Source organism: Zalophus californianus, chromosome 2 (genome assembly GCF_009762305.2).
Source record: "Zalophus californianus isolate mZalCal1 chromosome 2, mZalCal1.pri.v2, whole genome shotgun sequence".
Lineage (NCBI taxonomy): Eukaryota > Metazoa > Chordata > Mammalia > Carnivora > Otariidae > Zalophus > Zalophus californianus.
The window spans coordinates 103244591-103258484 of record NC_045596.1 but is presented as its reverse complement, the minus strand read 5'-3'; the positions used below and the strand labels follow the sequence as shown (position 1 = coordinate 103258484).

The 13894-nt window shown below is 38.5% G+C and overlaps 1 protein-coding gene across 1 annotated transcript; it reads right to left on the bottom strand.

The window, feature by feature from the left end:
• Positions 1 to 9226: 9226 nt before the first annotated feature.
• Positions 9227 to 9736, bottom strand: LOC113925503 (60S ribosomal protein L32-like). The gene has a single exon (XM_035726340.1). It carries the CDS (start codon positions 9734 to 9736, stop codon positions 9227 to 9229), a length of 510 nt encoding a protein of 169 aa, XP_035582233.1.
• Between the last annotated feature and the right edge of the window lie 4158 nt (positions 9737 to 13894).

The window sequence follows — 13894 nt, the reverse complement described above, 5'->3', positions numbered from 1 at the left end:
AATGATGCTATATACATGCCCTAAATATTAATATAGACTGGAAAAAAAGAGTCTGTTTTATTTAATATACTTCCTAAGGTAACAAAGTAATCTTCATTACAAGGCAAAAAAAGATAATTTCAGGAATTCTCTTATTTGTAATTAATGAGAACACTGAATTAATCTAGAATAATCCATTTATTGAGCTTTATGACTTAGTAAACTTAAACTTTAATAGCTGGGACAATTTACTGATAACTGTCAGGTAGGCATCAAAGAGAACAATGAAAGATGATCCAGACAGTGGACAACTTAAATTGCTTGTCAGCAACCTTACCCTGGGCATGCATGGGAGCATTGAAACAATTCATGTGTATTCTGCTCAAGCCAAAGCTTAGAATGGGAGAAGGAATAAGGGAGACAAGATTAATAAAGTGTATAGAAAAAGAGAAACTGAAAAGGAGACAAATAACACAGATGAGAAAGCAAATAAATGCTCTCAGAAATTGGCTTGGGTCCCCTTCAGTGGTATCTGTTCAGATGGATATTTTTACACATATTCCAAAAACATACTGGTTCATAGTGAAAAGTTTTAATTTTAGGGCCAACTGTAATTCTTAGTTTCATTATAATACAGTGGCTTACCTGAACAAATATTTATTAAATAATTTAATACACTCTTATTTGTGTTATAAACATGCTAAGCAATAAACTTGTTACATTTCTCATGGTTCCTCCTACACTGTGAGGTACCACTGGTGATATTAACCGAGAGAGGATGGGCAACTGACAGTGTTTTAGACACAGTTTATGCTGTGAGCTATGACAATAATGTTAAACAATATAGCTATCTCTTCTCTGCTTCTAATAAAATTGATTTATATAGCTTCTGTGTAGGTCATTGAAATGTATAAATAAAATTACCTTATTCTAAGCAACTTTGCTTTATTGTTTATATGAGACAAATATTTCTGTACTAGTAATAAAAACCATAGAATTCAATTTCAATTTATTAAGCAACTGCTACTTTCAAAACACTGCAGTGTGTATGTTGAAAATCTAGAAAGATAAAACTTCTTTTCATGTCCTGCAAGAGCTCATAGACCACTTCAACAAGAGAGATCACTCATATTTAAGACAGTAGATGGCAAGCAAGAAATACCAAATAAATGATTCTAGAATTTGGGGAAGGGAGAGATTAATCAGGTGGGTGGTTGCTCGGGATAGAGTTGAGAGGCGGAGTAGAATTTAAGAGATGGAAGTGATAAAGCAGGGTGTGTCATTTTAGACTAACAGCTGTGGCTGAAGTTACAAGAGTGCTAAGCCTGGTAAACAGGTAGGATTCAAGCAGTGGAAGGTTTGACTGCCATGAGATCTTATGATCAGATTTGTATTAACAGGAGAATTTAGTAAGGTTGCTGAATATGAAATGTTATTAGATATTTAGGTAGAGAGGCCATGAAGTAATTAGATATACAACCATGAGGTTAGTACAGGCTGGAGGTACACAAATTTGGGAATCTTTATAATATAGATGGTATTTAAGGTCACCATCTCAAGCATGAGATCACTAAGGAAGGGGAGTAGTATTCAGATAAGATAAGAGACTCAGGGAATGAGCCATGTTGCTCTCAGAAGTTAAAGAACTAAAAAGGAAGCAGTAAATGAAAAAACTCATAGAAACATGTTATTATGAAAGCCAATGAGGAAAGTGTGACACGTCACACTTGACGTGTCAAGTATTGATGACAAGGCAAGAAAATATGAACAAAGAACTGGCCAATGGACTTCATGACCTGTAAATCATTGGTGAACCAGAAACAAACTCTGTCCATGAAATGGTACCAGGAATAAAATCTGATTGGAGTGAGGTTTAGAGAGAAGGGGGCAAACAAATTATAGAGATAGGAAAAGGAAAAGGAAAACCCTTGGAGGGTTTTTATTATTATTATTATTTTTAAAGATTTATTTATTTATTTGAGAGAGAGAGAGCACATGAGCGGTGATTGGGGGGGTAGAGGGAGAGAGAAAGAATCTCAAGCAGACTTCTGACTGAGCATGGAACCTAATGCAGGGCTCGGTCTCACAACCCTGACATCATGATCTGAGCCGAAACCAAGACTTGGACACTCAACCAACCGAGCCACCTGGGCACCCCTTGGCGGAGTTATATTATTTAAAAAAAGAAGAAGAAAGCAGAGAAAAAAAGCAACCCTCTTTTTTTTTATTTTAAAAGAATTTATTTATTTATTTGACAGAGAGAGAGACACAGCGAGAGAGGGAACACAAGCAGGGGGAGTGGGAGAAGGAGAAGCACACTTCCTGTTGAGCAGGGAACCAGACGTGGGGCTCGACCTCAGGACCCTGGGATCCTGACCTGAGCCGAAGGCAGCCGCTTAACTGACTGAGCCACCCAGGCGCCCCAAAAGCAGCCCTCTTGATGGTGATCTTCCCTTAGTTACCACATCACTTAAGTAAAATATTTGTATATTGATGGGAATAATGACCAAGAGAGGGAAAACAGATGATTCAGGAAAGAGCAGGGAGAGGAAAAGGCGCTGTGTCTGTGAGTGAGCACAACGTAAAGACTTTTGTTCTAGATAGAATGATTTAATGTTAGAAAATGAAACTTCCTCAAAACAAAGACATATATTTAAGGAACTATTACTTGGAATCCTGATAATATATGCTTGTGTATGTGTTCATAAAACTGGATAAAATGATCTTAAAATTTACCTGGAGAACAAATACCAAAGATTAGCCAAGAACATTTTGAGAAACAATAACATAGAAAAACATGTTTTCCTAGACTTAGAACATACAAGAAAGCAACTATAAATGGACCAATATGGTATCTACATGGTAGTAGACAAATGGCTTAGTAAAATATAATAAAAAATCCAGTGTTCGGTCCAAAATTGCATGAGAATTTCATGTGGCAGTTAAATTCACTGGGGAAGGATTTGTTATTCTATAATAAGTGCTTGCAAAAGTAAATTTCCATCTGAATGAAAAGAATATTAGCCTTTACCTTACAATAAAGAGAAATAAACTTCAGAGGAATTAAAGTGGTAAGGGTAAAATTAACAAACGTTTTGTGAGGACATCTAGGAAACCCTAGGTACAACCTAGAGATGAGGTTGAATTTAAGCAAGACTAAAACTCCAGAGGCTATGAAATAAAAAATAGACAGATCTCATTACATAAAAAGAGCGTAGGACATAGTCAAGAAATGATATGATGGACCATGTATGCCAAGAGGAAGAAGGAAGGGTGGGTGTGGAGGGAGAGAGTAGAGGGATGAAAAAGCTGGAGGACTCGGTTCTCATGCAAGGCTCATGCTGGTCATGGTTGAATGAGCAAGTAAAAGCAGAGAAAGGTGTAGTCTGAGTGGTTAGTTTGAGCCAGGGATTTGGGAAGTGGGGTAATTAGAGACAATGATAAGATCTAGGTGGGGGGCGCCTGGGTGGCTCAGTTGGTTGAGCGACTGCCTTCGGCTCAAGTCATGATCCTGGAGTCCCCGGATCAAGTCCCGCATCAGGCTCCCTGCTCATCGGGGAGTCTGCTTCTCCCTCTGACCCTCTTCCCTCTTGTGCTCTCCATCTCTCATTCTCTCTCTCTCAAATAAATAAATAAAATCTTAAAAAAAAAAAGATCTAGGTGGGATCAGATCAGTACCTCAAGAAGCTAGGAAGAGTGAAGAATGATGAATGAGAACCCTTCAAAACTACCTTACATCAATCGGCTCTTAAGATACATAAAAAGTGCTTACTTGGGCTTGCACAAGCCTTCCCTGCCATCCACAAATCCAGAGCTGATTAAGGGATGGACCAGCCTGGCAGCTCCCCAGACCTCAATCTATAAAAGTTGCTAAATCATTGTTGGAATACTAATCGTTGCTGGAAATGTAAGAGTGTTAAGGATTTCCTCTTCACCGTAGCTGTTCTCAGGGAGATTGACAGGGGAAAGACGTCCTTCCAGCTTTCTTTCCTCCCAGCAGTTATCATCTTGTATCAACAGTCAATAAGGTGTTTCCAGAAAGAGTTGAGTCCGTTTAACTGCAGGCCTTCATTTTGCTGACTGGAGTGTCTAAATTTGGAGCCAAGATTTCTCAGAAAAATAGAGGAAGGGTTGATTATTCCTACAGAACTTCTACTACTTTAAATGTGGAAAATTATGAGTGTGTAGGATCAGTGAATAATGCCATGCCCACCCCCGTCACCCAGACCCCTGCCAACCACGTTCCTGGATTTCATCTTCTCTAAGTCATTCTCTATGAAGAATATTTGCACTGAGTTCCTAGTGAAGACAAGAGAAAGCCTAATAATACCACAAGACACAGTTTATCAAGGCTCTAGAGAAGGTGAGAAATCTGGAAATACTCTGGGAGTTATCTCTGCCATCTCTTCAGGGCAGACAAAGGATGTAAACTTACCAAGTACAGATCTTCTTGGACTTACGTCCCAATACACCCATGATAAGTTGAAAATATCGTAAGTTAAAAATGTGTTTAACACATCTAACCCATGGAACATCATAGCTTAGCCTAGCCTATCTTGAACATGCTGAGAACACTTAGATTAGTCCACAGTTGGGCAAAATCATCTAACACAATGCCTGTTTTATAATAAAGTGTTGAATATCTCATGTAATTTATAAAATACTGTATCGAAACTGAAAACCGGAATGGTCATATGGGCACAAATGGTTGTGAGTGTAGAGGTTGTTTACCCTCGTGATCACCGCGGCTGCCCAGCATCATGACAGAGTATCCCACCACATACCACTAGCTTGAGAAAATATCAAACTTCTAAATTTGAAGTATGGTTTCTACTGAGTCCGTATCAATTTTGCACTATCATAAAGTTCAAAAGTCATAAGTTAAACCATTGTAAACCGGGGACTGTCTGTAATGCTTTATCAACAATCTACAGAGGCAGCCAACTGAACCAGTGCAGGCTGGCAGCGATAGAAACAGCCGTGGGGGTCTGGCAGGAATGGACAGACTGAGGTAGGAGAGAAGCTTCTTTGGTTTTAATCCTCTGTACTCATTTCCTAAGGTGGGAGAGATAGCATCACCTATTAGACTAATGTGAAACACTGTCCTAATTTCTTTTCCAAGTTTGGGTCTTTCTGACTTAGATTTTTTTTTTTTTTTTTTTTTTTTGCTTTTTCTATGTTTGACATTTTTATCTTCCGTATTTTTTTTTTTTTTAGTGTCAGCCCATCTGTATACGATTCTTCTCTAATCATCTTATCACATCCTTGTTTAAGCAACAAAATCTACAACATTATGTTTAGGTTGTGTCATGAAAATATATCTCCGTTTTTTTTTTTTTTTTTTTTTTTTGAAGCATCTGTGATTATTATGGAGCGATTTGGGTGTGGAGTACAAAGACCAGATTTGAAGCTCAATTCCTATGCTTAACATCTGTATGGATGTGGGACATTTTCCTGATTTGTTTTAGACCCCATTTGTCACTTAATGAAGGAGTGAACCATTTGAAAATGCCCATGATATAGAAATGCTCCCTAAGCTATTTTTAAAAATTTTCCATTTTAGACAATGAACTTAGAGAAAACTTACTTGCTTTACCCATTTTATGTGATATTAACCACAATATGTGCGGTAATGACTAGGAGTCTCCAATCCACTAACAGAGTTTGAGAAGACATGACCACATGGGGACAGTTCTCATTAAGTACTTTAGGGAGAAGGCAAAATACTTCTTTTGGTGTCTATGTGAGGTATATGATTTTGTTACTCTTATAGGACATACCCAGTTTCCTGGGAAATAAAGTAGTGGCCCTTATTTTTCCAATATGCTTTTTTAATTCATATAACCGTGTCAAATGGCATAGTCCTTCAACATCCTCTTGATAGTGGAGAGTAATTCTATATTGAGGTGAACACAATCTCAGGTATAGAAAAGAATGGGGGAATTAGTGACATCTTGCGTACCTATATTTATTCACTTCCCCTGAATAAAATTACTAAACTAGACAAAGTGTGTGTGTATGTGTGTGTATGCGCACACGCGCGCACGTGTTTTGGGATATCGATAAAGAAAAGAGAAGAGAAAAAGAAAGCATAAGAGTTATTCCTTCTCTTACGAGATTATGCCTAAGAAAAGCACAGAGAAACCAGAACTATTCAGTGTGATGTATCCAAAATGACAAAATAACATCATCCAGACTGCCCATTTGTGGTGCAGCAGTGAACATTTTATGAGTGATCTAGTTCTTGTGGAATAAGTCAGCATACTCTCCTAGAGAAAGCAGATATTGAATGAAGCTTTAAAAAGGAGGATGATGTGGGTTGAGAGAGACAGAGAGAAAAGGCTTTCCAGATAGGAGTCTTGGAAGACGACTGAGTGTGTGGTAACTGGAGCAGATCTGTTTGCCGGAAAAGGGAAGTGATGGGGGGGTGGGGAGTGATATGATTGGAGAGTTAGAGAAGCTACAGTCCGTGGAGGACCTTTCAAGGTTTTCCTTGACCCAAGAGGAGGCAATAAACCTGTGCTTTGTGAAGCTCCTGCTGAGCTCTTCTCAGAGAGCACCATCTGGGCTCGGCCTTAGGGTAACTACACTGAGTGGTGCTTCCCACTTGCCCAATGCAAGGGCTAACAAAGGCTGTTCCCTGTGTCAGACCACACAGGGTAACATAAGTAGTGTCAATATTTTTTTTTCAAAAGGGAGAAACAATTCTGAGAAGCCTGTCACAATCCAATGGAGTCCCTGAGATATTTTTAAAGAAGAGCATGCAACTTTGTCTCTTTGTCTGTCTTTTACATATAAAGAATATTTTCTTTCCTTGGCAATTAAGTTTGCTATTAGAAAAACATATCCATAGCCTCTATGTCATGGGAAAATTTGGAATAATCTGTATTGACGCTTATGAAAAAGTTTCCTTCCTCTCAGACCACCTGCCTTCCCTCAGCATTGCTCTTCAGGCAAGGAGCTGTGTCTGGCATGTATTGTTCTAGAGCCAAAGCATACGGTATGTGCCCAGCTGTCTGCCAATACTACTAACCTCCTCTTGTTCTGTTCCTTTTTTCCTCTTTTCTTTTCTTTTATTCCCTAGGCAATTTATTCTTTATTTTCATTTTAGTCCCTCCCTTTTGGCCTCTTCTTCTACCCCTCTCCCTTTTCCTGTTCTTGCCTTTCCTCTTTCCTTCCTTTTACATTTTGAATCATCGAGTTTTCCATGTGTGCACCATTCCAGGCATGGCTCTGGTGGGAAAGAGAAGACTGACTCTGGGTTTGTAAAGTCTTGGTCTGCTTGGATGAAACCTTTCTTGGATACCAGATTTAATGTATCTTTACTGACTTTATCGACCATCGTCTATATCAGTCAGTTATCTTCAGAGAAAAGAACCAATAGAAATTATGTGTATCTTATCTATCTATCTATCTATCTATCTATCCACAGATTTACCATGACCAATTGGCTCATGTATTTATGCAGGCAGGGAAGTCCCACAGTCTGATGTCTGTCAGCTGAAGATCCAGGGAAATGGTGGGTATAGTTCCAGTCCAGGTCTGAAGGCCTGAGAACAGGGGAGCTGATGGTGTAAGTCTCAGTCCCAGGGTAGAAGAAGACCAAGACTGATGACCCAGCTCAAGCAGGAAGGCAGAGACACAAATTCCCCCTCTTCTGCTTTTCATTCTACTTAGGCCTTCAATAAATTAGATGAGTCCCATCCACATTGGGGAGGGCAATCTGCTTTATACAGTCTACCAACTCAAATGTTAATCTCATCTGGACATACCTTCAAAGGCACACCAGAAATAGTTAAATATAGTTTAGTCAAATATCCGGACACCCTGTGGCCCAATCAGGTCAAACCATAAAATTAATCATCACACCTTCATAGTTCTGGACCAGTCCCACCTGAATCCTGTATCCTGACTTGGCTCCTGAAATTTTAGCTCAACATATTATAGGTCACCCATTTTCTTAGGTCCAGAATTTAATGGACACTGAAAGTACTGTCTGAGCCATGCACAATTCGTGGGACCATCATTTCTTGTTTTCTAGATATACTCCAAATATTCATGAATTCTAAAGATTTACTGATTTCGAGCAATCAGTTTATAGTCAATTGACTCATATTAAACATGTGATTATGTAAACATTCAGATTTCTTTTGCCAATGTAAGTCACTATGATGTATTACACATAACTTTTATTTTTTTTAAGATTTTATTTTTAATTAATCTCTACACTCAACATGGTGTTCGAACTTATAACCCCAAGATCAGATGTTACATGCTCCACCGACTGAACCAGCGAGGTGCCCTGCACATAAATTTTTAAAAACAATAATTCATGTAACTATGGAGCCAGGGAATATTAGAGAATATTTAGTTGACCTTATTTAATGTCATCATCCCATTTTTTAGAACTGAAAATGTAAGTGAACTAAAATCCTACTTTGTTATTAATGGAGCCAGGGTTGAAATCAGGTTTCCTAACTCAATATGCTTTATAGACTATGGAACAATTGAATCTTCTTTCTTTCTGCCTGTCTTTCTTTCTTTCAAAGATTTTATTTATTTGAGAGGCAGAACATGCGCACACAAGTGGGGGGGGGGGCAGAGGAAGAGGGAGAAGCAGATTCTCCACTGAGCAGGAAGCTGGACTCAATCCCAGGACCCTGAGATTATGACCTGAGCCGAAGTCAGATGCTTAACCAGCTGAGCCACCCAGGCACCCCTTTTCCTTCTACTTTCTTTCTCAGCCTCTGCTTTCAGGGAGAGCTATTACCTTCCATAAGAAGCATCCCAGAGTAGTGTTTACAAGGATGTTCTGTGGGGTCTAGTCAGATAGAATTCTGCCCTCAACTTTTCTACTTACTGGTTGTATGAGGTTGGGTAGTCCAGTTAACCTAGGTTGAGATTCAGTTGCCCCACATGGAATGCAACATAATAAGTCTAATAAGAGACCAACTGAAGTAAAGCATAGCACCCAGCATAGAGGGAGCAATAAAAACGTTAGCCATTATTGCATGCGTCGTCTACAAGTTTAGTGAGAATTTCAACTACAAACTCTTCTAAATTTTGTTGAATAAGATAAAACAAAGGGCCTATCATTTTAGTTTTCAGTAGAACATTCCTTCCTTCATAACATAGAAGGATTAATCAATACTTTTTGGATACTTTTTATTTTTTTATTTTTTATTTTTATTTTTTGTAGTTTTATGGTTTTATTAACACAAATATAAATTGCACACAAGCTATCTGTCTATTCATTTTCTTCACTGCACAGCCTGGCATTGGGATTGGTGACTATGATACACAACTGGGCTGCTCTTTCCACAATGGCTTTGTGGTTCTTAGAAGAGACACTGTGGGCAATCTCGGCACAGTAAGATTTGTTGAACAGCAGCAGCACTTCAAGCTCCTTGATGTTCTGGACTAGGAACTTCTGGAAGCCACTGGGCAACATGTGCTTTGTTTTCTTGTTGCTCCCATAACCAGTGTTGGGCATTAACATCTTGCCCTTGAATCTTCTGTGCACCCTATTGTCAATGCCTCTGGGTTTCCACCAGTTGCTCTTAATTTTGACATATCGGTTTGACCGGGGCAGGATGAACTTCTTGGTCCTCTTTTTAATGATCTTGGGCTTCACCAGGGCAGCCATGATGCTCAGTAATAGATGGCTGCCACCTCCACAGGCAGCGCCGAGGAAGAGAAGGGAAGGTGGCAGGAGAGGGCTTTGGCTACTTTTTAAATGACTATATCTAGCTCTCATCACTCAACACATACCTAAAATTTTTTCATAATGATACCATTAGCTACTTTATCAATTCATATTTTAGCTTATTTTTATTTAACATACATATAGTAGTTTGCACTAAGACATAATTATCTGAACATTAATAGGATTTGGTCCCAGGGGCATCTGGATGGCTCAGTCAGTTAAGCATCTGCCTTCAGCTCAGCTCATGACCCCAGGGTCTTGAGAACCAGGTGGTGTCCTGTCATCTGTCTACCTGCTCAGCAGGGAGTCTGCTTCTCCCTCTGCACCCCCCCCGTCTTCCCCCATGCCTGCTCGTGCTCTCTCTGTCTCTCAAATAAATAAAATTTAAAAAAAAGAACCTAGTCCTGTATATGGCACAACAACAAAAAATCCAGAATTCATTACTATTTTTTTTAAAAGATTTTATTTATTTATTTGACAGAGAGAGACACAGCAAGAGAGGGAACACAAGCAGAGGGAGTGGGAGAGGGAGAAGCAGGCTTCCCGCTGAGCAGGGAGGCCGATGCAGGGCCTGATCACAGGACCCTGGGATCATGACCTGAGCTGAAGGCAGACGCTTAACAACTGAGCCACCCAGGCGCCCCTCATTACTATTCTTCTAAAGCATAAACTATAGAAAAAAATATGGATAATAATTTCAACAGATATTTATTCCATTTATTCCATTCCATATTTATTCATTTTCCATTTTATTTACATTTAGTCCATTTTTTTCATTTTTATTTCAGTAAAATTTTAGGTTTTCTATTTAGATTTTTGTATATATACAAAACATATAGTAAAAACCATTATACACCTACAACTAGAAAATTCCCATAACTATATTCTTTGTCAGCAGTCACATATGGAGGAAGTACTTACAATTACAATTTTTCTAGTCCTTATGTATAAAATAGTATAGTATACTTTGATTTTTTAAAAAGTATTTTATTGAGGTATGACTGACATACAAAAAGCTATACGTATTCAATGGATACAACTTGATGAGTCTGGAGATTTCCATTTCGCAGCTGTCTTTTGAAGCACTCAGCTAATGCTCCTAAAACAAATGGTGAAGCAAGCCTAGGATGTTTTACATCTCTTCATTGAAGATGTTGGTAAGTAGGATCAGACCATGTCCTTTCAAGGACTTTGAAAGAACTCTAGGTTGTACATTATTATTTTTTTTATTTAATTTTTCAGTTTTTAAGCACCAGCCCATATCAGGCACTATTCTAGATACAACAATGAACCAACCAAAGTCCCGCCCCTCGTGGAGCTTACATTCTCATGGAAGGACAGCCATAAACAAATCAAACCACAAAGCAGTATGTAGCACGCCATTGGATGATATCTGCTCTAGAGAAAAGTGAAGAAAGCTGAGGGGAGTACGGTGTCTTGGGTAGGGGCTGATACTTTTACTTAGGATGGTTAAGGAAAGGCATCTCAGGTAAGGTGTCAGTTGAGTAGACAACTGAAAGAAGTAATGGTTGGAGACACACGAATAAGTGGAAGAAAGGCACACTAGTCAGAGAAGAAGCCTGTCTTCGTTGTGGCACAAAGATTCAGAGGAAAAGCAGGAGGGGGCAGAGTCAACGAGTTCATGTGACAGGATGGATGGAAGGGGTAGCAGCAGGGCATGGGGCCCAAGAGAAGGCTTGACCATTTATTCTTATTCAGATGCTTTTGGGCCAAGAAGGGATCTGATTTATATTGTAGAAGGATAACTCTCATTACTGTGTTAAACAATAGACCGAGGCACTGAGATCAGTTAGAGGCTTCTTTAACAATGCGGGTGAGAGAAGACGGTGACTCTCAGTAGAGACTTTTGAGAAGTGGCTGGATTCTGATGTATGGATTCTGGATGTGATGTGGAGCAATGGACCCACTTATAATTTTATATCTCTGATATAATCAGAGAAAGAGCAAAGTTCCTAGGTGTCAGGCAATCATATGAACATTTCTGCTGGGAAACTTCTACAATTATTTATTTACTGAATGTTAATTCAACATTATGCAATTTGATGAAATATATAATAAAGTGTAAGATCATTTAAGCAGACATGTAACTAGCAATAAACAGAACATGAGGAGGATGTGGTGCAAACACATGGCCACCCATTCATATGAACTATTGTTCCTTGGAGACACACGTTCACACTCCAGAGAGTCACTGACATGAAGGTTACTAAGATAAACTCAATACGATTTCTGTATGAAAAAAATCACTTCCATTCCAGCAACTGGGCCTGTTTTAGAAGGGATAAACATGTAGACAAAGTCACATAATAAACATGTACTTCTGAATAATAAATGGCTATTGCAATGGGGATGGGATAGCTTGCCACGGATGTGCCACAGACCTAGAGTTAACAAAAAGCTTATGTGGCTGATATTGCACGTTGTCACCTAACATTTGTTCTCCCCATCCTAGGTTTTAGAACCGATTTTGAGCTGAGCACATGACTCTCTAGAATTAATAATACACTTCCCATGCTCATCTACAATTAAATATCAACAGGTGACTTCATTTTTTTTTTTTAATGTGGAACATGACCAGAACTTGTGGGCAACTTCTCTTAAATGAAAGAGGCATGTCGTTCTTTGCCTCTTTTTCTTTTCTGCTGGCTGAAACTAAATGTGATTGCTGGGGCTTGAGCATCTACCGTGGACCATAAAAAAGAAGTTATTTGAAAACAAGAAGCGACAAGATGTAAAGTGCTTTCTGTCCTGGTAATGGCGGGCCAGGAAGGCTTGCATTCCAAAACAAATATCTATCTTGTTTAAGCTGCTGCTATTGTGAGCTTGCTTGCTTGCTTTCTTTCTTTTCTTTCTTCCTTCCTTCCTTCCTTCTTTCTTTTTCTTTCTTTCTTTCTTTCTTTCTTTCTTTCTTCTTTCTTTCTTTCTTTCTTTCTTTCTTTTTTCTTTCTTCTTCTTTCTTTCTTTCTTTCTTTCTTTCTTCTTTTTTCTTTCTTTCTTTCTTTCTTCTTTCTTTCTTTCTTTCTTCTTTTTTCTTCTTTCTTCTTCATTCTTTCTTTCTTTCTTTTAAGATTTTATTTATTTATTTGACAGAGAGAGACAGCGAGAGAGGGAACATAAGCAGGGGGAGTAGGAGAGGGAGAAGCAGGCTCCCCGCTGAGCAGGGAGCTAGACGCAGGACCTGATCCCAGGACCCAATCCCAGGACCCTGGGATCATGACCAGAGCCGAAGGCAGATGCTTAAATACTGAGCCACCCAGGTGCCCCTATTGTGAGCTTTCTGTCTCTCGAAGCTGACTCTGCTCTTACCTGATCCAGGTAGAAATAAATAGAGCATCTTGACAGAGAACTAAAATTTTGATTAATCTTTAGACTGTTCTTTTAATATTTTACATTGACCTCGACTTATTCGCTGAAATATTAAAATATTCAAATTATGCCAATACATTATATAAAATAAAAATTTCACCTCAATGTAGATCAATTATAGAATCTTTAGTGTAAGTTAAAAAAGAATCATAATATAAAGTATAGTAATAAAACTGGATGCCGATTCATCATTCATGACCCCAGAAAAGTTTCTAAGTGGTCATGGTTGGCTGTTTTCAATATAACCTTCCTAGTGACTAAAGGGTTCTGGGCTCTACGTGGTGAATTCCAGTTTAGTAATTACTATGTTCTTAAGTGAACATGTACCCAAAGAGTAAATATGCTTTCTTAGACCTATAACTGGCACACTGGTAGAATCAATGATGTTTATTTTTGCTGTTTCTAAGGAAATTCCATCTAGTTCTCTTTTCAATTATCTCTGAACTTTTGAGTCCAAAGAGTAAAGGTCACTAAAAATCCTAGATTTTATTGAGCTCACTCATAATAGTTTCCTTAAGATATAAAGATGTCCATTTAACAATATTTTAAGTGAAAATATTGCAATACTTGAAAAGAATTTAATTAAATTTGGGGGAAAAAGGGAAAACATCTTTTTCTAGCCACACTTGGACTATTTCTAAATAAACCTGGAAGGATTAACTGTTGAATAATGTAAATCCTAGAGTTTCCATCTGTATTTCTAGATGAAAGGGGTTGACATATTTGAATAACCAACAAGTTTTGCATGCTTATTCTTAGTAACTGCTTGAAGCTATTCTCACAATGCCATTTACAACCCCATAATTAAAAATCTAGATGAAG

Bases quoted from the DNA above. Each gene is read 5' to 3' on its own strand.
- LOC113925503 (XM_035726340.1), bottom strand. From the start codon at position 9,736: ATGAGAGCTAGATATAGTCATTTAAAAAGTAGCCAAAGCCCTCTCCTG.